The 23,002-nt window shown below is 42.0% G+C and overlaps 1 protein-coding gene across 1 annotated transcript; it reads left to right on the forward strand.

The window, feature by feature from the left end:
• The first annotated feature begins 774 nt into the window (after positions 1 to 774).
• LOC141790572 (rabphilin-3A-like) lies at positions 775 to 22,790 on the forward strand. The gene is made up of 19 exons (XM_074670549.1): positions 775 to 1,036; positions 12,129 to 12,218; positions 12,325 to 12,336; positions 12,451 to 12,576; positions 12,666 to 12,795; positions 12,941 to 13,024; positions 13,114 to 13,270; positions 13,404 to 13,448; positions 15,275 to 15,460; positions 15,556 to 15,744; positions 17,355 to 17,434; positions 17,577 to 17,651; positions 19,324 to 19,433; positions 19,559 to 19,685; positions 19,776 to 19,832; positions 19,953 to 20,107; positions 20,192 to 20,273; positions 20,401 to 20,497; positions 20,584 to 22,790. Exons 2-19 carry the CDS (start codon positions 12,145 to 12,147, stop codon positions 20,712 to 20,714), a joined length of 1,917 nt encoding a protein of 638 aa, XP_074526650.1. The 5' UTR covers positions 775 to 1,036; positions 12,129 to 12,144; the 3' UTR covers positions 20,715 to 22,790.
• The last annotated feature ends 212 nt before the right edge of the window (positions 22,791 to 23,002 follow it).

Genomic DNA, 23,002 nt, shown 5'->3' on the forward strand with positions numbered 1-23,002 from the left:
GTGTGTGTGTGTGTGTGTGTGTGTGTGTGTGTGTGTGTGTGTGTGTGTGTGTGTGTGTGTGTGTGTGTGTGTGTGTGTGTAGGGGAGGGGGGGGGGGGTGTCAATGTCAGTGTCAGCTATATTTATATAGCACATTTAAAACAGCCAGAGGCCTACTGAAGTGCTTTACCATAGAAAGGGTAGAAACAATTAAAAAAAAACAACAACATATGAATAAAACAATGAAAATTATAAACACATAGCAAAGGATTTAAAAATACTTTATTGAACCCAGGGGCAGAATTTGGTATTATCGTTGCTCTTAGTATAATACAGCGGTTGGAAAACATGATGGGTGATAAAATAAGTGAAAGATATACAATAAAATAAGAAATACAGTAAGCTGTACCAAAATAGGTGATAAGTACTAAACCTGATATAAACTATTGGCATTAAGAAGTAAGACAGGGCAAGATGAACTATGTTCAACAAATATTTCACTTCGCGAAATATCTATAACAGATATTGCACGTAATGTACTGAAATGGAAAACACTCGTAATCAAAAGCTTACGATCAGTTCATGACCTATGAGATATAAACCTCAAAAATGAGTTTGCTGTTGTAAATGACACCATCGTCGGGATCGCTTTTGGTCCTCTGAGGCCACCGTAGATGAAGCAGGTTTGAGCCATCGGTTTCGGTCCATTATGAAATCTGACAGCTAGATGTCGCTGAATGACCGTTTCTCTACACTGCACCTTTCAGCATCAGTGTTATCACTTCAGATCCAGGGGTTTCCTTCCCAGGGTACCAAGGGCTTTCCATCCACCACGCAGAATAGGAGACAAGTTCCCACGCATTGTGGAGGTCTGCTGTGCATCTTGCAATAGACTACTCCTCCGGGCAAAAAAAAAAAAGCACGAATTTTGGTGACAGGCACCATGCGCAATGAGTGACTCTGTGGTGGGATCCAAGCGCTGCACAGAAATTTAGTCCGCATCATTCCCTGACAGCTCCCTAAAAGAGAGGAGGGAGAAGCAGGGCTGGATTCTCAGGTAGGATACTATTTGATCTCCTTCGAAGGATTTTCAAACATTGCATCATTAACTCAATAACATCGTTTGGTTATATCAGTGAGAGGATGACTACGTATATTAATATTTGTCACTCACAAGTTGAATGAATGCAGCATTTCATTCACAAGAGAGGGTGGGAGTGGGAATATTCTGTTGTGAGTAAACACATTTAATTGCTTGTGTTAATTTATTTGATGGCACACATTTTATTGTCTTTATGAGTCTTTTATTTACTGAGTCATTTGAATGAAAAAATTGTAAATGTGTTTGTAATCCAGTGTGCATGAAGCAGCTCCTAAATAACCTATCTGGTTTAAAAAAAAAATGAAATCAAGACTTGATTGATTCTTTTGTTCAGAGAAAGAAATGTCTTAATGACAACAGTGCTCTGCTGCAGAATGTTTTATGCAGAGGCGTTGGTTGAGCTTCTTATTTTGAGGTGTTGCATTGATTTTACTACAGCATGCTTTGGTGTTGTGATAATGTCCTCGGTTTATTCATGAATGGCTTATAAATGTTGCCCAGGGTGTTGCTCCATAGGCTTTGATAAATCCTTAATTAAAACAAGAATTGAGGCTGGCTGTGTTCCTGCTTCCCGGATCTAGATCTGATATGAGAAAACAGACCTGGTAAGTCAAAAGGGGGACTGTGTGGTTGCAGTCCCTGGGCGTTGCTGCAGGATTTTTAGGAGTGCACGCTGGGGTTTGATGTGCCTGCAAACCAGGAGGAAAGCACAAGTGATGCCTTTCAATGCTGATGTGGGCAGGGCAGCTCTCAACTCCAGCTGTGCCACAGGACAGGTGATACAACTGCCTACTTGTTGTTATATTACCTCATCCTGCAGCCGTGGGTTATTACGCTTTGTGGGTCAGAGCGGTGTGTGTTGTTAACAGACTTTTGGGTTTATTTCTCCCTCTTAATATGGAAGGAGGACAGGAGGAAAAAGAAGCTGCCTCTTGGTTCCACCATCTCCAACTCCTCTGACAGGCCTGGAGCATGGGGGATTAAATGGGGGAGGGGAAGAAGAGGCTGAATGAACAGTCTGAGATATCTGCGGCTGGCTCCTCTCACATGAGCAGCCACAGTAGTGATTGGACGACACCCTTCTGCTGGTACCTCTCGCTCTTTCTCTCTGGGTTTCTGTCTTTCTGCCAGCCCTCTGTTTCCTGTCCAGAGATAGACCGGATTTGGGCAAGGGACAAAAGAAGAAAATTGATTCTTAGTCCATATCTCATGAAAGGAGAGAAAGGGGGTGGCGGCGGAGGGAACTAGGAAACATGGGTGTTAAGAGTAAAGGTTAAAACATGGAGGAATGAAGTAAGTGCTTTGCACACTAACTGCATTATTTAAAGCTGAGGAATACACTCCATCTGTACCCATAATCCCATGTCTTCAGCTTGTCTTCTTCTCTAACCACACTGTCTTTCCAAGTTGAAGCACCAAAGCATCCTAAGTGCACCGTCTTTTAGAAGCTGTAAACATGTTTATTGATACAGGAGATGATCCACAATTACTGCAACAATGGCCCAGTCTGCACAGGCTTTGCAATTTGGCGCAGGTATCATGGACTACAAACAAATAGACTGTGTTGGACACACACAAACACACACACACACACACACACACACACACACACACACACACACACACACACACACACAGCTTTTAATCATTCTGGTTCTTCTGATCTTGCTGTTACCATGGCCACAGTTGGTAAAGGTGCATGACTCCATGTTTCTCTGTGCTCCTCACAAACCGTATATGGAGCTCAAAATCACATTAAATCTTAAACACCTGTTGGTATCTGTTTGTTGTGTTGATGCCTTTCTAAAAGAAATCATTAATCAGCTGTTAGTGACAGAGGGGAGTGGCTTCATCTTCAAATCCTCATCAGACTGCTGGCTGTGAATCGATTCTGGGGCCTCTCAAAAAGGAGATTGGATTTGCCTAAACACTGTGGCATATTGGAGAAGACAGGTGTGATCAATGAGGCGCCCAAGAGAGCAAAGAGTTCGACCAAAACAGAATTTTCACTTCTGTCCTCTTCCATTTGTAATCCCAGACACTTAAATCTGACTAGTTATAATCATCTCTGTGCAAATGTGGCTGCAGCTCAGGGTGACATCTAGATAAACAAACTCTGCATTTCAAGTCACATCTCCTGGTCTCTAAGGGTTCAGGTTTTTTTCTTCAGAAGTTGAGCCACAGTTTATTTTTAGTGCTGCAGTGTCTCAGACGAGACCAGACTTCCTTACTCCAAGATAGATTTGCTAAAAACACCCAGGGGTGTTGTACCTGCCTGTTTGCTAGTGGGACAAGAGGGAGCATCAGATATCCAGCTGCTGAACCGTGCCAGATCTTCAAAGCAGAGCGGCACAGAAACAGAAACACAGCCATTACACTGAGAGAATGAAATGAGAGCTGACTGGTTTCTTTATATGATCACCGCCATGCAGTTTATCTGAACTGACCACCAGCTGCGGGTCCCTTCTGGTCAGTAAAAAAATAGATGCTTAGTATCATTACGACAGATTTAACTGCGCTGATTTAATGCCCTTGTCTGCTTGTGCTTGTTACCCTGAGATAAGATGAGAGGAAATTGAAAGTACATGACTTGCCAATGCATCAATGGCCAGGTCTCAAAGGCCCACCTTTTACCTCATGGGTATACTGGGATGAATCACCATCGGCCAGGAAATTTAAGAATTACTGCGGGCTTTTGCAGGAGCGCTGTTAATTGAGTGCTTCTTGTTCAATAGTTGTTTACTGCTGGAGTCCTCAAATAAGGTTTGGACAAATTAAGCTTTAGTATTACATCAAAATGCCTCAGAAAATGCGGATGTCTGCTAAATTCAAGAGTGGTTTATAGGGATGAGACACACAGGGCATGGACTGCTTACTCAGTGTGTACTGTGTTAATTTAAGAATGAAAGACATGTTGCCCAGCCCGTTTAGGTCCACTGGATTCAGCCAAAAGTGGTAGCAGGGTATCAGCATGGTAGCTTGTTGGTCACTGGATGGTCTTTCCTGTTTGTTCTCCAGCCATGCGGGACCTGGAGCCATGCCTGCTGGGAGGATGTAGTTGTGTGTATTAGAAACGGTGCAATACTCTCACATTGGAGGGGTGATGAGTCTTTGCAGATGGTTCCACAGATGGTCCTTGTCAACAGCATTGTCTGACTGAAAACACAGATAATTTGTTGATGCCTCAGACCTAAACAACAACAAACACCCTTGCTGTTGCCTTCAACAGATTTCAGTTATTTCTTAATCTGTCTGATCCTCTGTGATGTATTCCTGTACAGGTCCTCTGTTCTGTACATACAGATCCCAGAACATAAAGCATGCTTTGATGCCTTAAAGTGGGGGCTAACATGAAGTGAAAAGCAGTAGGGGGTGGGAGTTGTAAATAATTAAGAAATGCTGAGTGATGTTTTCGCCCTGCAGTGGAGGCTTTTCTTGGTGCAGTGCTTTACAGTCGTGCTCAGGTCCAGGCTTCTCTGTGTTTGGCAACTCACAGTCCCTCTTTGGAGGGTGGATGGCGTTGTGTCATGCATCTGTGAGTGGGTAGATACCTCGTTTTTGTCTTTTGGTTTCTTCTAACCCTGTCTCCCCACTCGCCTTAAGTGCCTGTGTATCACCACCTGAATGCTGTGTGGAGTCACGCTGTAAGACCAAATGATCGTTAAAGATTTTGGGACAGAATGTGGATCAGCCAGTCTTGACCATCTAACTGGGCAGCCGATAAAGTCTAACAAAAACACAACATGGAGCAAAACTTCTTCATTTCATCTCTCTCACAGTTGTGTGAAGTGTGTTCATTTTCTTTGTTTTGGGAGATCGGTCTGCTTGGCTTACGACTGATGTTTTTGTGTCATTTTGAACCAGGAACCATATGTACTGGATCTTTGATTACTCCTCAGTTAACAGGTGAATCCAGCAGGCTAAACAGGCTGTTTCTTTGTGAAATGAATTGGTGCTCACTTTGATTAAAGTACTCAGGGGCGTTTAGGCCAGCACCTACTGGTTAAACCCTCTGGACAATGAAAATAAAGCGAGAGGATCAGACTTATTGTTGTTTGAGAATTTGAGTGTTGGTGGGTTTCGGTGGCTGAATGTTAAAAACAGGACTTTCTGCCAGATGACAGATGTTTGTTAGCTGTATGAAGTCAAGAGTTTCATTTGAATTTTGGTCAGTGAAGTCAAATTTGGCCATTCAGTAAAAAAACTAACACTTGTTTAATTCAGCACAACTTTAACATACTGTGTCAACTTTCATATTTTACCCATTGACTGACTACAGACAACATGCCACCAAAAGCCAAAACACCCACGTGACCTGCCATATCTGCTAGTGACATTGAGTGACATGTAAGCAATAAAATCAAAAGCTGCTGAGGGAAGTGTGTCTTCTACAGCACAACTTACAGTCTGTCTGTTTAGTCTTCCCCGGTCTACAGATTGTGGACCACAGTCTGGGTCACTGATGTTGCAGAGCTGGGCTCCTAGTTCAGCATGTTTCTTGCTTTGGTGCTTCATGAGGTTAGAATTGCTACTCTTGGAATTAGATCAAGTGTTTCTTCCCCCAGATAGACTACAATTCACCTCTATGCTCTTACTCTTTCCCTATTTCCAAGACTCAGCTCAGACCTGGATGACTATCTGCCACTCCTCGAGTTTACAGCATGAGTGAGTCTTTCTCCCCAGGTGCTGACATGGGCATGACCTTTCCACAGATGATGGTTAGATGATGAATCTTATGTTGTTGTCAGCTATTTGATAATCAGTTTCCAGTAAAGAGTTTCTTTCTTGGTAACTGTAATGATATTTTGAATTTGAGAAGTTACCCGATACACTACCACAGATCCATAGGGTTGGGATGGTCAACAGCAGAATAGATCCTTTCACCAACTGAAGCAGACACTCTCAGATGTAGAAAGTTCTTGCGCGAGGGATAACAAACATCGTCCACTCTGCTGATCTGTCGAAGAACGCCTGAGTCAGCATTCGTCTGTATGTTCTAATGTCTCTGCTTCACTTTTAGGGGCGTTTGTCTATTCATACATGTTGACATTCGGTTTATGGTTTCACATGGAGTACATACATGTCAAAACATTTCTGGTCCACTGATTTCTTCATGTTTCATTTTAAGTGTATAATATAACTGGGTAAAGCCATGGAGCTTAGATAAGTGGCAGCTTGGCTTGCAGCCCCAAAAGCCCTACCATGGTACCTTACAGGAATGGAGGATTGCTGTAAATGGAAACTGACTATTAAGTGAGTTTTCTCTTCCTGGTTAGGTCACCTCCTCAGATTATTCTAAGTTACAAAAAAAGGACTGGTTCATCAGATCAGGCTTATAGACTGACAGATTTAGAGTCAACTTGGTTGATTGTCTATTGTGTGCTGGTGTTTCAAGTAGTTTTATTCAAATAGTAAATGTGCTTTGACCTGACTACAGCAAAACACTCTTAAATCCAAAGTGTAAACTTAACTCAGTCAGGACCATTCTTGTTGAAAGAAGATATAATTTGCATGCAATAAGTTATATTTGGCATTATGGCTCTATTCTGCACTCCCCGCCCTTCCATGTGCCTACATGGAAAGCCACAGCCGGAGGTAGGGAGAGCATACATGAAAAGCCAAGTCAAAGAGAGTAGCAGCAACAGCAGGAGGGACCTTCCAGGGTACAGAACAGAACAATATGTGTAACACTGGTAAAATCAGACACAGCATAAAAGGAGGTGCTGAGATGGTGGTAGTTTAAGGGGGAACAGTGAGAATAGGCAGGTTAAAGAACTTTAAAAAGAACAGCCATTTTCCTCTGTGTTAGAGCAGCTGATGTACTGTGGACTAAACCTGATTTCTTGGCCTGAGAAGTCAAACTCTGACTCTTCGAGTTTGGATCTTGACATTCATCACTCTTTATACAGCGCACTGATTCTTATACATCCCTGTGTGTGCATGAAACACAGTATGGACAAGAGTTTAGTTTGTACACACTCTTTATGCAAAAGACCTTAGATGAGCAGAATCCCTATAAAAAGATAACATGCTCGGAAGAGAATGGGAGCGTAGTGGTTTTCAATTATTGCAATCTGAAACCACATCATTTAGCACTTATTTCTACAGACTGTCCTAAAATAGGGTGTGCACTCGAGTGATCTGTTGTATATCACTCTAATATGGCCTGATCCCAGCAATAAGATGGTTTTATTTTACAAGATTTGGGTGTTTTTAATGGATTGACATTAAAGCCACCGGCTGGAGCCTACATGTGTCAAAATGATCTGATGAAGAAGAAAGCAGTTGGCTGTAGTTTTCGTAAAAGTAGCCTTCATGTGACTCACAAAGAGTGAGTCAAGGTATTGTCAGCTGGTATAGACTTTTCTATTGTTTTCATGAAGGTCTCAGATGACTCATAAACTCAAGAATAAGGCTGCAGTGCTTATTGATGGAATTCTCTTTTACAGTTGTCATTGTCAGTAAGTTAATAAGTTGTTTTTCTTTTTGTGGTGATCTGTTTTGAAAAAACCTGAACAACTAATGTTAGTGCAAATCACCTTTTTATGTAAGTCTGTTGATGGAGATTTGTTTAGTTAGCAGAAGAGACATTTTTCAGTCTTCTGTGCTCATGGGTGATGATCCAGATCACCACAGGACCTGTGTCAGAACTGTCGACAAGCCAAGACTCTCCTGTCTGAGGAGCTGTTTCATAATACACAATACAATCTGGGTTACCACCAGACCAGATGGTAGAGGAAGAAAAAGTCTGAAAAATAAAATGTTGTGTTCCCTCTCTTTTTTAACACAGCTCTTTAGATTTATTTTTATAGCTATAACAGCAAAGCTTAAAAGAAACAGACTGTTTTTCAGAAAATTACCATCATACATATTTTTTTATTTTGGACAGCGTAACAAAAAAAGGAGTGGTTTGACATTAGTTTTGTACAATACATAATAACCCTGGCTTGATGAGCCCTTTTAGTGTTTTGGTGTGACCACATTGTTTGTGGATTCACAACATAATAAATTATGAATGTGGTCAAACAATGGACTTTGAGCCTTGTAATGGCTATGTTTTAAAAAGTATTATAGCTGAGCTCGTTCCCCCATCATGGTGAAAAATGTGTATGAGTTGAGAGGTAATTGGACTTTTCTAATAGGAAAAGGCACAGTGTGTTATAGCTGATGAAACATTCATGCTCACAGCTATCTGAAAAAAAAAAAAAAAGTGAATGGTTTCACCAGGATTATTAACTCACTTGTGGGATGGATATGCGTCACCGGCATGAATACCAATTTGTCATCTACTTAGCATTACCACCTTGGAAAGGGGTTTTGGAGCAAAGTGCTGATTTGAGCCTGCAGAGACTCTGCAGGGGCCACTGGTAACGTTTGCTGGTGAATGATTCGGTGGTTTGCTTCAGCTAAGCTATAAGCAGACCTCTATTACACCTCCATAAGTAAGTTTTAGCCTCAGGCAACAAAATATAAATGGAGGCCTGATTAAAGATAAATTAAAGTGAAACCAATTGTGGGACTTTGCATTGATCTCCAATTCTCATTAACCTATTTCAAGAATGTCCTTCTTTAAAAACAGCAAGGGAATTGTCCTGGAATTCAGTTTCTTTAGATTCAACATGATTAAAAAAAGGACACAAAGCAGGTGTGAGGAAAACCAGATCAACAAACCTCCACTGTCAATGTATGAATAGACTTTGCTGTGAAAGAACATACGCTACCATGCTTTTACGCATTGTTTTCTGCTGATGTCAGTACAAGCAAGATGACTCTGTTTCCTCTGTCCCCAACCCCCCCTAAAGCTCCCACTCAGTGCTGTATCCATAATGATCCATGTTGGCTCAATCCATCAATGCCCCATTGCCTTGTTGTCACTCTCCACGCTTTATTCTGTTCCCATTTCCTCAGGCAAGAAGCAGTCTTGTGGAAAAAAAAATACATCAGGCTGCCGGCTGTAAAAACATGCTTTGATTCCAGTTAACTCTTCTCCGGCCATATATTCTGCAGTAATGACTCATACACCTGCAATTCAGAGTCACACAACATCAATCTGTGCATGTGCCTGATACTCAGACTTAAAGCTAGTTTCTCATGCTGAGCGTTCACTTCATGTTTCCAAGGAGAACGCATCATTGTGTTGCTAAAAATGGATGGAAAGTGTGTAGGGTGTGCCCTGGGAGTTGAATGTGCATACATCCCTGAAGATGTACAGATGCAGATCTGTATTGACTTTTCTCTCAGGCCCCCAGGAGGAGATACAGACCTCTAAACTGGTTCTCTCCCACCCCCACATGATACTCTATATAGGAGAGCTCCTGCTGTGCAGATGACACGAAGCAGAAGCTCGATTCAGTGCTTTCCTGTTGTCCTGTCACGTGAACTCTTACAACTTGTGTCTTTTGTGTTGGTGTCACAGTTCTGGGCAACACTTTGCAGGCTGCCACATCTGAGAGCAACGTCACCAGTTCTCTGTGACATTTTGTAAAATATCTGCTGCTCCCCAGAGAAGGATCCACCACCTGCCTGAGTCATTTCATATGGGAGGAAAACAGGCACAAGATGACTGTAGCACCAAGTCAAAGTCACAGATGACGCAGATTAGTTGCATTTATAACCTGTGCACCATGGAGAATGACAGTCTGAGGACCACGATGATGTCATAACTGCAGAATAACAACGCTCAATATGACATTTTGGTCGAGACACTCCATTATAATTGGCCTCGGATGCGTTTTTGAAAACTGTTTGAGATGTGAGCCCCTTCTGACAGCACAGTACAAAAAAAACGAGCTGTGCTTTTTGTGTCGGACGCATCAAAGCCTGCGCTGGCAGCTCTTTATGAGAGAAGTGTGTGTGTATAGGATCCTTCAGACGATCTCCCGAATGCTAATTGGATTGTCACCTCAGCAGAGAGTCCACTTCTGTGATGCGGTAACATCCATCCCCCTGACACCAGAGCGCTCTGACTTGTCTGAGTCAGTGATTACCCTGCCCAAGTCTGAATACCTCCTCCCAGCTGTCCCTCTTCCCCTCTTTCCCCTTCGCTCCCATTCTTTCTCTATCCACCTCTCTCCACAACAGTCATGTGAGACAGAAGTCAGATCGGTCATTTTGGCACGTGAAGCCTGAGTGTATAGGAAACAAGTCACACATCCAGAGTGATGTCTGAAGTGTCAGACTGCTGCTGAAAAGTAGAAAAAGACAAATGCTCTCGGTAGACTGTGTTGCTGCTGTTGTTGGGTGGAAGCAGCAGCAGCATCAGAGGGAGAAGCCCACACCCAGAGTGTCTATTGTTAGCACAGTGAATTTGTTGTTATTCTATGAATCCTGCAGGAAGAGTAGCGACAAAATAGACCTAAAAAGGTGACAAGCAGCTGTTTGACAAAGGCATTATCAAAGGGTTATTGTGATAAGAGAAGCTGGTGATAAGTAAAACTGATTGATTTTCCATTTAGCTTCATGATTATGCTTTTCATCTGAGGTTATGTGTCTCTGCAACGCAATTCCTCCATAGCAATTCCAGACATTTCAAGCCCAAAAGAGGAGCTTTTTTCCATTTTTCTTGCCCTATGTCCTCTCTGACTGCTGGTGCTTTCTCTGAAGACATACAGGGCTTTTTCCTGCTTTCTTGCCTGTGGCAGCTGTCACCCAATGTACTGTTCTGCAGGAATCTTACATTGCTCTGAGGCAGTCAAGCAGGGGCACCCATACTCACTGAGCAGACTTGCTCATGGGCACCCGCCTCAGTGATTTCTGTTGACATCTTGTATCATCTGTACCTGCCACTCTGAGATTGAATCACATTGTTAGTGTATCATATGGGCACACTTCACTGTTTTCCTCTGTCATCATTTGCTCTGGGCTCAGTTCCCAGTCTGTTTCCTTACACCATGTACACAAACAAACCATTTCCAAAGCTCACCTCCTCTCATCCCTTCTCTTTGTATGCTCTGACAACACAGCCATCCATAAAATTAAAAGTGCAGTCCTCTTGACAACGACTTCCTCCAGATCTCTCTCCTCAGCCCCTCTTCCCCTATGACACCTGACCACCCTCCCACTCCCACCCACATCCCTGAAGGAAGATTACAAGTGTCTGAAAACTAGAAAAACACTTAGCTTTAACCACCACACCATGAACAATCAGAAAACACTGGAGAAAAAGACTCTTAGTCATCCCTGTCAGTGTAAAGTCACCTCCTCCTCTCCCTCTGTATACGGCAGCATTATGGAGCCACTCCTGCTATATGGAACCATCTGTTTCTTTGAAACGTGTAAAGACACCAACTGGAAGAAAATCCTTACTGCTGCTAAAATAATTGGCTGTGCTTCCATCTATTTAGAGAGCGAATTTAACTTTTAAACACTGCACCACCTACCTCAACGTGATTTCACTTGTCTCTTAGTGCAGAGGGGGCTTTGCTGCGTGTCTGCAGTTTTCCCTGTGTCCGTTTGTTGCTTGAATATGTCTTGGGAACAATCTCTACAAAACAGGCTTGGCAAGAGGACGTAATTCTGATTGGCTGTGAGTTTGGCACCAAATGTGCTTACAGTTGCCATGGAAAGATAAAACTTTTGGTCTCTCTGGCTTGATATGCAGATTTTTGGGAAGTGAGTGGATTAACGGAAAAGTAGTATTTACAGTTTTATCCTAACAGTTGATTTTTGTCTGTTTCTACAGTTGTTTGTGTTTGATGGTCAGAGATGTGAAGTCATTTTGAGACAGCTTTCAGTAAATGATTAGTGTTCAGTGTCTGGTATTTCTTCAGCAGTGTCTCGGCTCATTTATCTGTACAAAATGTACTTTTTAATGAGATAGGACTGGCCTGAAGTCAAGGCTGCATCAGAAAAAGATCAAGGATTGGTTAAAGTGTGGGGTCTGGACTTTTTTTAATTTGGCTGAAAGTCAGAATCAAGTCATAGTTTGATGATTTATGGCCATACTTACCAAGACCATTCAATCCCTTCCAAAATAAGAGCCCACAGTGCAGAGTTTGCATCATAGTTTGTTTCATTTCTGAATTGATATCTTTCTGTCTTCCTGTAGACTGCCCCAGTGCAGCATGACAGACACAGTGATGAGCAGCAGCTCAGATTGCTGGGGGTCCAACGACAGACAGAGGAACATGCATGCCAGGTGAGCAGAGTTGTTAGAACATCTAAGTACCATGCCTTGCCTTGTTAGTACACTAACAGATATTTCCTGTTTGACCTTCATCCCACCTGTGTATGACCTGTAACAGTGACAAAGAGCAGTAAGTAGACAAACTTTCATTCTGTTTGCTCTGTTCAACCAAACAATTTAATGTGCAATTAAATTTGACCATAAATCAAGGTAACTTTAACTTGAGGCTGTGTTTGTCCAACAGGGGCACCTGGTCCATGCAGCAGGGCCCTGGACCTGGTCCAGACCTGACAGATGAAGAGAAAGAGATCATAAACAGTGTGATCGCTCGAGCTGAAAAAATGGAGGCCATGGAGCAGGAGAGAATTGGGTGAGAGATGAGGAAACCCATCGATTATTGAAAACCGAAAAAGTCAAACTTGCACATTTAATAAGAAACGCCACCCTGTGCTGTTTTAGGCGCTTAATAAACCGTCTGGATGACATGAAGAAGACAGTAGTCGGGGACGGACAATCCCGTTGTTTGCTGTGCGGGGAGCAGCTGGGATCACCTGGGGTCAGCTCAGTGGTGTGCGAGGACTGCAAAAAGGTAGCTAATGATGAGTCATCCAATTCTTGCAGGACAAAATAAAACCACTGCAAGTCATCCTGAAGTTAAGGAAGCATAAGAGGCTGGGTACTTGTGAAACAGAGTAAACGGCAGCTTGAAGTGCTTGTTTTATCTTCCCATGTAGAACATGTGCACTAAGTGTGGAACACAGTGTAGCAGTAAACCACGCGCTGTTTGGCTATGCAAGATCTGCAGAGAGCAGAGAGAGGTGAGAGCCTTTCACACAAGTCCTCAAATAAATGAATCTGATCCGCCAAAGAAGAAACGTGACAGATTCATTGTTTCCTGTTTTTTCAGGTATGGAAGAGATCTGGCGCCTGGTTCTTCAAAGGGTTTCCCAAGCATTTCCTGCCATCGCCCATGCCGTTATCTAAACCAAAAGAGAGTGAGGCAGCAGAGCCCCAGGCACCAGCCCCTGCACCCCAGGAGGCCAAAAGTCAACCTCATCAACCAGGTAGCCACAGCAAATTTTCTCACTTTGTTTTATTTCCATAATACAGAATTCTTACATCAGGTATTCTTTGGCATTTGAGAAGATCTGTCAGACCATTGTCATTAACTGAGAGTTTATATTATGCCTCTTTTAGGTCAGAGACAGAGTCAAGCTGCTGCTTCTGAGGAACAAGTTTCAGGTGGGTTTCTTTGTCTGTGGGACTGCTCAATCTGCACTAAGAGGTTTCAGTTGCTTGGAAAGCTGGCTGTTGTTTCACATCCAGGTTGAGATTGTAGTTTTTCTTGATATTATGGTAAGAAAATGCTACATTACATTGCTATATTATAGTTGTTGTGCGTACTTTTCCCCCAGTAGAGAGCAATTACAGCATGACAAAGTCAGTTAAAAACAGCAACAATTTGTATTTAAGTATAATTAATGGAAAAAAATATTTTTTACAGTGTATGGTGAAGGAAACCTGAAAGGTAATTATATAAGACAAGCGTAATCTGAAGGGCAAAGGAAAACTCAATATGAAAAAAGGCACTTAAGAAAAGTAAATAAAAAGCAAAGGTCAGAACACACCTAAGTGAAAAAAATTGTAGATTTCATAAAAGCTGACAAAAAAGATGAAGACAAACTGAGACAGAGTAGGAGAAGACAAGATGTCCTGGAAAGAAGAGGCTGGTAGAGCTCAGGGACTGACAGTGTCACAGGTGAGAGACTCACAATGCAAACTGGTGACGTGTTAACAGAGAGGAAATATGTTTGAGACAGAAGACGAAATTAAAACAGGACAAAACACATAACCTAAGTGATTGAGAATCATGACTAACTATTTTGAAAGTAGACTGAAATCTAATGTCTTGTTGTGCTGCTTGCTAGCAAATATGCTTTCAATATCAGGGTTGTTGCTACTGTTTGGAGAAGACCACATTTCCTGCAAACATTAACTACACAGTCAGAGACAATGAGGTCTTATCTCGCTTATTTCTTGCATGATATGACTATGTAAGTTATTTCTTCCTTTTAAACAGTTGTTTGTATTTGTTCCTTAGCTAGAAAGACAAGCTAAAAACCCTGAACTCTAAATATACTTGCTAGTTAGCCTAGCTAGTTAGCTTCTTCGTATTAGCCCTATGTTTCAACATGAGCTGAGTCACTCGCAGCTCTTGCCTTTATATTTAACAGGAGTTGCTTTCTAGTGAGTGTTAGCTGTATCTGTTAAGTCTTGATATGACAACAAAGGACCAGACTGTGTGTCCACACAGATGGACACACAGGCCTAACAGAGACAGTGCAGAAACAAGACACAAATAACCTGAATGAACATTGACTATTGGTTGCCAGAAATTTACTGTCTTGACAGGAACTTTTACAACATTTCATGTTGATGTTATTTACATTTTTGAAAGAAAAAGACATTCAAAGCTGACACCAAGGATACCATACATATAGACTTGTATCCTGGAAAAAAAAACAAGTTAACTTCAACCTTATCTCTTTGTCAAGTCTCCACCTCTACTTTTTTTTAAATCAGCATCTGCAGACAGGTCTTCTTGCATCCCCACCTCTTGGTGATCTTTTCCAAGCCTTTTATCCGCTTCCCAAATACATCAGCACCGCCCACTGTTGTAACGGAGGAGCTCAATTAGTCTGTCGGAAGGTGCATGCTGTGACACGGGATAAGCCTCCAGGTGGTGCTGGCATGATGGGTCACATTTTATTCTCACACACTTTCAGTGTGGTTACCTAGCGATAAGTTTTCACCACAATGGAGATGTGTCAGCTCAAGCGGAAAAGCAGACGTTATAGTTACTGCCTGTACAGTACCCGGCTGCCATGTTGTAGTGTATGTAGGTCATTGCTTTTGCAACGAAAAAGCTGCAACATCAAAAGTATCCAGAGAGACTAGGGAGTATTACAGATTCCACTGCAGTAAGAGCCTGAAGTGGTGTGATTATTCACTTCTCCTTTTTTATACTGTGTGTCTGTGTGTTTACTCTATTATATGCTTATTTTTAGGAGCAGAACCACAGGGCCGTGCTGGTTACCCACCTGTGGCCCCTAAACCCTCAGTTGTGCGCATGGCTGCGGGTGGGGCCGGCCCTGAGGAGGCAGGACAGGGCAGCCCAGTGGTGATGAAGAAGATGGTGCCTGTGCAGAGCTCAAGACCTCAACCCGCTGCATCAGCTAGCATGGCACAGCAGGGTGAGAGACAGCTAAGCCAACATCCTCTTACATGAATATTGCATCCCCAAGTGCTGCAGTTTAGTGCAGTTTTTGCTGGTTGAATGTGGTTGTAGGTCCGATGGCAGAAGAAGAAGGAGGGGCCTACTCCTCCTCTGGTGCAGCGCCTCCAGAGCAGAGAGTGCCCCTTGCATTAAGAGATGACAGAAGGCAGCCAGCAGCCTACAGTGCTCCTCCCGCACGCCAGCAGCCTCCCCCAGCTGAGGAGGAGGAGGAAACAAACGACTATGACTCTGATGAAGCCAGTGAGTACACCATCTGCTCACTCTCCTCACAGAGTGAGGTTTAAGGTGCCCAGTTTCATTTCACCCCGTGGTCAATTAAACATGACTGATTTCTTTCTTCCTCATTTCAGATTAAAGGTAACATGTTGGAGTCTTTTTTTATTCTTAGCCAAGCAAAACATATCATTAGTCAGCATACAGTATTTTAGTTGATTACCTCAATCTGGCAGCGTCTCTGCTCCTGTTTGAGATTCTGAGTCACATCGTGTTGATGCTTGGTTTCTGGCTTTTAGTCTGTCGGTAATAACTCATATCCACAAACTGCCCAATGGCCTTCACAAACAGCAAGTATCTCTCTGGCAATGTGTATTGATTTAGCCAGGAAATGACAAATGATAAGAATGGTTTGTTGTCGGAGGACTACAACCAATGTGAGAGGAAGATGTGAATCACTAAATCAATAGTGATACCTCAACATCGTAATTCTCCCTCTTTTTTGAACATCCGATTTCCCATTTTAATGATTTGAACACTTTCATGCCTATCACATTCCTTGCCTGCAGCGTCAAACAGTCTTTTTGTCACCTTTCTGGGGAACTGGCTGTTAATTTACTTTATAGTGGTCCGGGAATACAGAGCTGTGCAAATAATTCATGATACAACAAGGCAAGCAGGCTTCAGATTCCCCCTGTGTCTGACCCAATCCCCCTGTGTGGGGACTAAAAATGGAAGAAATAGCAATGGTTCATGTTCCCTGTGGAGATTTAACAAAGGGAACTAGATCCTTTGGTACTCATCTGGTTAATACTTGTTCTGTCATATGTTATAAATATTAACGTCCTAGTAGTTTAGATCTGTTAAAAGCTATGCATAGTTTGTTGAATAGGCATGATTGGACCATCATCTGGGTTAAATCATTTCACTCTTAGCAATGATGACCCGCAGAAATGTCTCAGCTATACTTGTTGTGAAGTGCTGAGTCAGATGTTAGAATTTCATCAGTGGTAAAAAGTCAACATCAAGATTTTACCTGCTTAGTGTAAACATGCTTATGGTTAGCATATTTACCTCAAAGTGCTGTGTAGCCCTGCAGAAATCGAGCATGCCTGAAGATTCTCTAAGTCCTTTTTTTATGAGCTCTGTGTCTTTGGTGTCCAAGTTTATTTTGGTTTTCAGCCCAGAAAAGTTAATAGATTAAAAAGAAGAAGAAGAGAAAAACGGACGTGCAATCATTTGTCCCCCCCAAGAGCAATGCTAGGCAAAGAGTCTCCTCCAAACAAAATGTGTGTGGGCAGATTTTTTTCTTCCTCACCCTGAGCATTATTTTCTGAATGTCTTCCTCTGAGACTTGAGTGTTTGTTTGATTTCCATGATCTTATGCACTTGTGCTTTGTGATGTGCTAATTTCTCTTCTGCTGGGTAAACAGAAAGTTGCATTTTTTTTTAGAACTGAACCTTGCTTGTACGTTTTTTAGCCAGTCTTTACATTTATTTAGATCCTTGGTACCTACACACAATGTGTTGTTTGATTACCGGACAACCTCCCCCTGTATTTATACTCTAAATTATTCAAGAGCAGACTTGCTGTCTCTCTGTAGTCAAATGTAACTATTGGTCTGGGTCTCTTTCAGCCACTCTGGGCTCTCTAGAGTTCAGTCTGCTCTATGAACAGGAGAGCAACAGCCTCATCTGTAGCATCCTCAAAGCAAAGGTACCACTCTCCTCCTCCTCGTTCTCACACACAAAGGGACGATTACAATCAAGTGCTGTATGTTAAAATGCTTCTGAATGGTACTTTAGCTTAATTGCTGTACTCAATGGTGTGATGGCTGTGGTGTTCGGTTTCCCCTCAGGGACTGAAGCCCATGGACTCAAATGGACTTGCAGATCCTTACATCAAGCTTCATCTGCTGCCAGGGGCTAGTAAGGTAAGATACACACCTTTCTTACTTTAAGCTTTTACTTCTTTTGAAAGATTTATTACATCAATATCCTGCTTAGCCAGAGGAAGGGTGGTGATTTTAAATTGCCTCGGTGTGATGATAGGTGTTATTTTAGCTCAAGGCTGACACCTTGTGGTTTGAATTGCCAAAATCATTTGAAGTGCCAAGAGATGAAATACTTAAAAAATAAGAATGAGGGGAAAAATTATTTGGGTTGTTTTAGTAATTCAATTTTAAAAGTGAAAAAAAAAGATTCAGTACACACAGGGTGAAATGGTTCAAGTATTTGTTTCTTTTAACTGTGATGATTACAGCTTACAGTTAATTAAAAGCTAAATTTTGGTACCTCATAAAATTAGAATGTTGTGAAAAAAAATCATTGTTGTGAACTAATGGTGTCACCTGGAAAGGTTTCCCAAGCTTTTAAATGGCTTCTTAGTCTTTCAATCCACTGTCATACAGTTGTCAGGTTAAGTCTCTGAGGTTTTTCACACTGTCACGGTTCTGGAGCTGGTTCTGTTCTGGATTCTTAGAGCCACGGTGCTTTCTAGCAAACTAGCTGTGGATAAACTTGACCAAGACCAACCGTTCAGAGACACAAACCTTCAGTTTTCTGAAACATTTTTTTTCTGGTCTGAACATCCCAGCTGGTTCAAAATTAGGTTTGGGAAACTTAACAAGCACAAGACCGTGCTAGTGTGAAAGCCCTTATCGAGACCCTCCACATGGAGATTGAGACACAACAGAAGAAGCTAGCTGCTCATCGAATGCTGTATCTAAGTGTATTATTTGAACGTTAAGTGAAAGGAAAAAGTGTGTTGGAAAAACATGCACAAGCAACAGGGATACTTGCAGCCTTGATAGGATGGGTCAAGCAAAACCCATTCAAGAATTTGGGGGAAAAGGGAAAAAAACACTGGACTCTTGCTCAGTGATCCAAAGTCATCATTTCAGTTGAAATCACTTTTTCGCATTACACGTGGAGATCAAGGACCCAGAGTCAATGCAGCTGTTTATGGGACATCTGAGAGCACTTTTTGCCCCCTTCTGCTGACAAACTTTATGGGAATGCTGTTTTCGGTCTCCAGTAAGACTTGACACCTACCGACACTGCCAAGAAAAACAAAAGTTGGTTGAATGTCCATGGGATTACTGTGCTTGGTTGGCCAGTAACCTCTCCAGAGCTGAGCCCTGCTAAGAATCTATGGGGTTCAGGCTCAGCCATGCCACACCACATTCATGCAGTAGTTAATGCAAAATGAGTTCCAACCAATCAAATAGTGCATCTTAATGAACATACTTTTCAGAACATCTTTTGTTTTTGATCTCATGTAATATTCTAGTTTTATAAAATACTAAAGTTGTGTTTTTATTTACTGTAATTTGACCTGTATAGTATATTCAATGAGAGTGTTATTCATTGAGATGCATCTGTCAGCCATATTTTAACATTTTAAATAGAGTAAAAAATGCAGGAGACCTGTAGGGAAAATAGGGATGCCCGAGTTATAAAAGTCCCGTGCTGAAGTGAGGCAGCATCATGTAGATACTTCCTTTGATACATTATACAAACCACAGAGGTATGGGATGTTGTGCAGCAGTATTTTGCCTCGAGACAGTTCCATGTCCTTGTCCTGATCTCCCCTGCATCAAACAGTCCAACAAGCTGCGCACGAAGACCCTGAGAAATACCCGCAACCCAGTGTGGAATGAGACGCTCACCTACCATGGCCTAACAGATGAGGACATGCAGCGTAAAACCCTCAGGTGGTATACCTTAGACAGATCTCAATCACTCTTTACCACAACAGCCCACTGTTTGTGTTTCAAACTAAATATCCACTCAGTTAACACTTCAAAGATGTATCAGGACTGTCTTTTTATTTCTGCAGGCTCTCTGTCTGTGATGAAGACAAGTTCGGTCATAATGAGTTTATCGGGGAAACCCGAGTGGCACTAAAGAAACTAAAGATGAACCAGAAGAAAAACTTCAACGTGTGTCTCGAGAGGGTTGTTCCTGTGAGAAACACTCAATTACATTTAAACACACCCTTGTTCTTCCTGTCTGGATTTCTTACTGACATAAAGTGAATTTGCTCCACCTTGCAGACGAAGAGGACCGCAGCAGCCGGGGGAGCCAGAGGCATCGCTCTCTATGAGGATGAGGCAATGCTTTTATTCTCCCAGCATGTCAAAACATGACAGATTCCTCCAGAAGTTCACACCAAGATTATCATGAAACCCACTGAACCCTTCTCCCCCCCCCTTTGCTCTGTCTCACTGTAGCCTGGGAAAGAGGGTGGAGAGGTGGAGGAGCGTGGTCGGATCCTGATGTCGCTTATGTATAGCACACAGACAAACAGGCTCATTGTTGGTGTTGTGCGCTGTGTTCACCTGGCTGCCATGGATGCTAATGGCTATTCTGACCCATATGTCAAAATGTAGGTGGAACTGGAAAACGAGTACATCCAGATTTGGAAGAAATGATTTGCATACATTCAATTCTGCTTGTGTGCATTTCACAGATGTCTGAAACCTGACATGGGGAAGAAGGGAAAGGGAAAAACACAAATCAAGAAAAGGACTCTAAATCCAGAATTCAATGAGGTTTGTTGAAGAGGCTGTAATCAGTCATAATACTGTAGAATTTGCAGTAAGTGTGTAAGTAACATACTTAAGGTAATCTGAACTCCCACTCTGAAAGAAAAAACTTCCTGTCTTTTTTGAATTCCAGGAATTCAGCTATGACATCAAACACAGTGAACTGGCCAAGAAGACTTTAGACATCTCAGTGTGGGATTACGATATCGGGAAGTCGAACGACTACATTGGTAAATATTTTGACAAGCATTATTGCAACATAAATGAAACTGTCAAGTGCCAACCACCCACCTTCTCACACCTCTTTCCTCGACAGGTGGCTGCCAGCTGGGTATCACTGCCAAAGGAGAGCGGCTGAAGCACTGGTATGAGTGTCTAAAGAACAAGGACAAGAAGATTGAGCGCTGGCACACCTTGTACAACGAGAGTCACACAGCTAGTGATTAACCCCGCACACAGCATGAGCTAAAACCTCGCCTTTTTGGTTTGCATTCATCTCTTTATTCCCTTTTCTCTTATTTTACCTGTTCACTCACCCTCTGACCATCACACAGGCTGATTCACCTCCTACCCTTGTAGTAGTACGTAGTTCACTCTTCTTTCCTGTCTTCTTATTAACAGTTTCTCTGCCTGTGCTGATACTTAATCTGCCTCTGGGAAAAATCACAGCATAAAAGAAATAAAAATTTCACTTAGATATCTGTCAGAGGAGCTGCACACAGACCAACATGCCTGTTTGTGGTGTTGTGCAGCCAGCTGAACTTAACTGATTCTTTGCTTGGAAAATAAAGTTGAATAACTGCACAGGCCCTGGACAGGAATAGCAATATGTTATGGCATATGAGGTCAAAACCAACGTTCAAAGTCATAAAAATTTGATTGAGCTGATGCTTAAAATATATTAGACTGTCAGGGTATCTTTTTTTCTTTAATTTGTCGCATTGATATCATGCTGTAGTGTAAGACTTGAGCTGTATGAGCATGCCAAGCCACAAACATACGGAAACATGCAGCTGCCCTCAAATGTTTCACCTGTGCCCATTTTGTATATTCCCATGAAGAAATGTTTACATACTGATACATTGCTCAGGTTAGGATAGACATCTGATACACAGATGAGTCATAAGTCAGTGGACCATGAAGCTTGATGATTCTTTCATCGGTTGCTGTTAATTTGTGATTTAAAACAATAGCACACTCAGTTAAACATTAGGAGTTTTTATGTATGCTTAGTGAAGCTGTGAAATTTTATTTGATGAAAGTATTAACTGTGATCAGAGAAACTTAGAAGTTAACTTTTTTTCTTAGTTATGGTGAGTATAGGCAGGAAAAAGGCTTTACTTCCTGCTACCTCTGCTCTTCTAAAGTTCGTGGTTCACTCTGACACCTCAGAGCTTTTCTACTGTAGTGTTTACACAGAACGCACACGGTCAGGTCTCTAACTGAATCCCCCTTCCCAGGAGGAAAAAAAAAGTGGAAGTTATGTCAGAAGTATGTGCAGCTTAATCTGCATGCACTGTGCTTGTGATGGGTGTGCCTGGGGCAGCCGTGGCCTGCTTTCACCCCAACGCACCACATTGCACAAAGCAGGGCTCTTTTTCCTGTGCCACGCCCCAATCATACGAGGCTTTAGTGGGTGTTCGTTTATTAATCACAGCAAATGAAGGAAAGCACACCTTACAAAGTGGGATAACCTCAATTTATACAGCTTTCTGCAAGTCATTCCCATGTAAGAATAAAGATGAAAACAAAAAATACTATGCATGAAATGTCTTGTAGTTCAAGATATATATACTTTGTAAGAACTTAAAGCTATTGTAATTCATTAATGTTTACACTTGACCATAACATTCCTGTTAATACGTCATATACAAGAGGCCATATTCTGCATGATTATGGTGACTATGGTGTAATCTGAATCAACTGCATCCACAGGATACTCTGATATCAACTGAGCACATCAACAAAAGACTTCAGCCAAATGACTCGGTAGCAGAAGTTGAGATGAATCTCACTCTTTGAATGAGACTTTCTGTACATACACATTTTAATCTCTTAAGTGTCTTGTTTTCTCTGCACAGCTACTACACCTGCCCTGTGGCAGGAATCCAAACACCCACCGGTAGCATCTCTCTCTCTCTCACACACACACACACACACACACACACACACACACACACACACACACACACACACACACACACACACACACACACAGATACACACACACACTGTCCTATGTTATGCTACTGCTGAAGTGCTCATCAGACGATGATGACGACATAAATTATAATCTATAGTTTTTTTCTAACAAGCTTCTCTCTGGGCTCAACTCACAGCTGTCCTCTACTTGATTCTGCCAGTTCAGTGGAATGTTTCTTGCTTTATCTCTGTATTTGTACATAGATAGTGCATGCACTGGAAATATGTATGTTTGCAGATAACTTTGCATGTAAAAAATTTTGCAAAGAGTTTACACAGATCAATGAAATAAAATGAAAGCTTACAAACCGTATGTGTTGAAAGACTTATTTGAGAAGAATTATGAGTTTGTGAAGTGTCTTAGGAGCAGGAGATGACACTGGAGCACAGGAATGAAGAATCTATTGCGCAGAAGTAAAATAAATGCAGGCTTTCAATAAACAATCTTGTATAATCTTTTCCAAAGCAACCTCCTCAGTCAGTATCTGTTGATTTTTATCATGCCACACCTTTTTACACATGTATTTAGAAAC

The sequence above is a fragment of the Halichoeres trimaculatus genome, unplaced genomic scaffold (assembly GCF_033239565.1).
Source record: "Halichoeres trimaculatus isolate MK-OKI-2021-1 unplaced genomic scaffold, fHalTri1.1 fHalTri1_scaffold_5, whole genome shotgun sequence".
Lineage (NCBI taxonomy): Eukaryota > Metazoa > Chordata > Actinopteri > Labriformes > Labridae > Halichoeres > Halichoeres trimaculatus.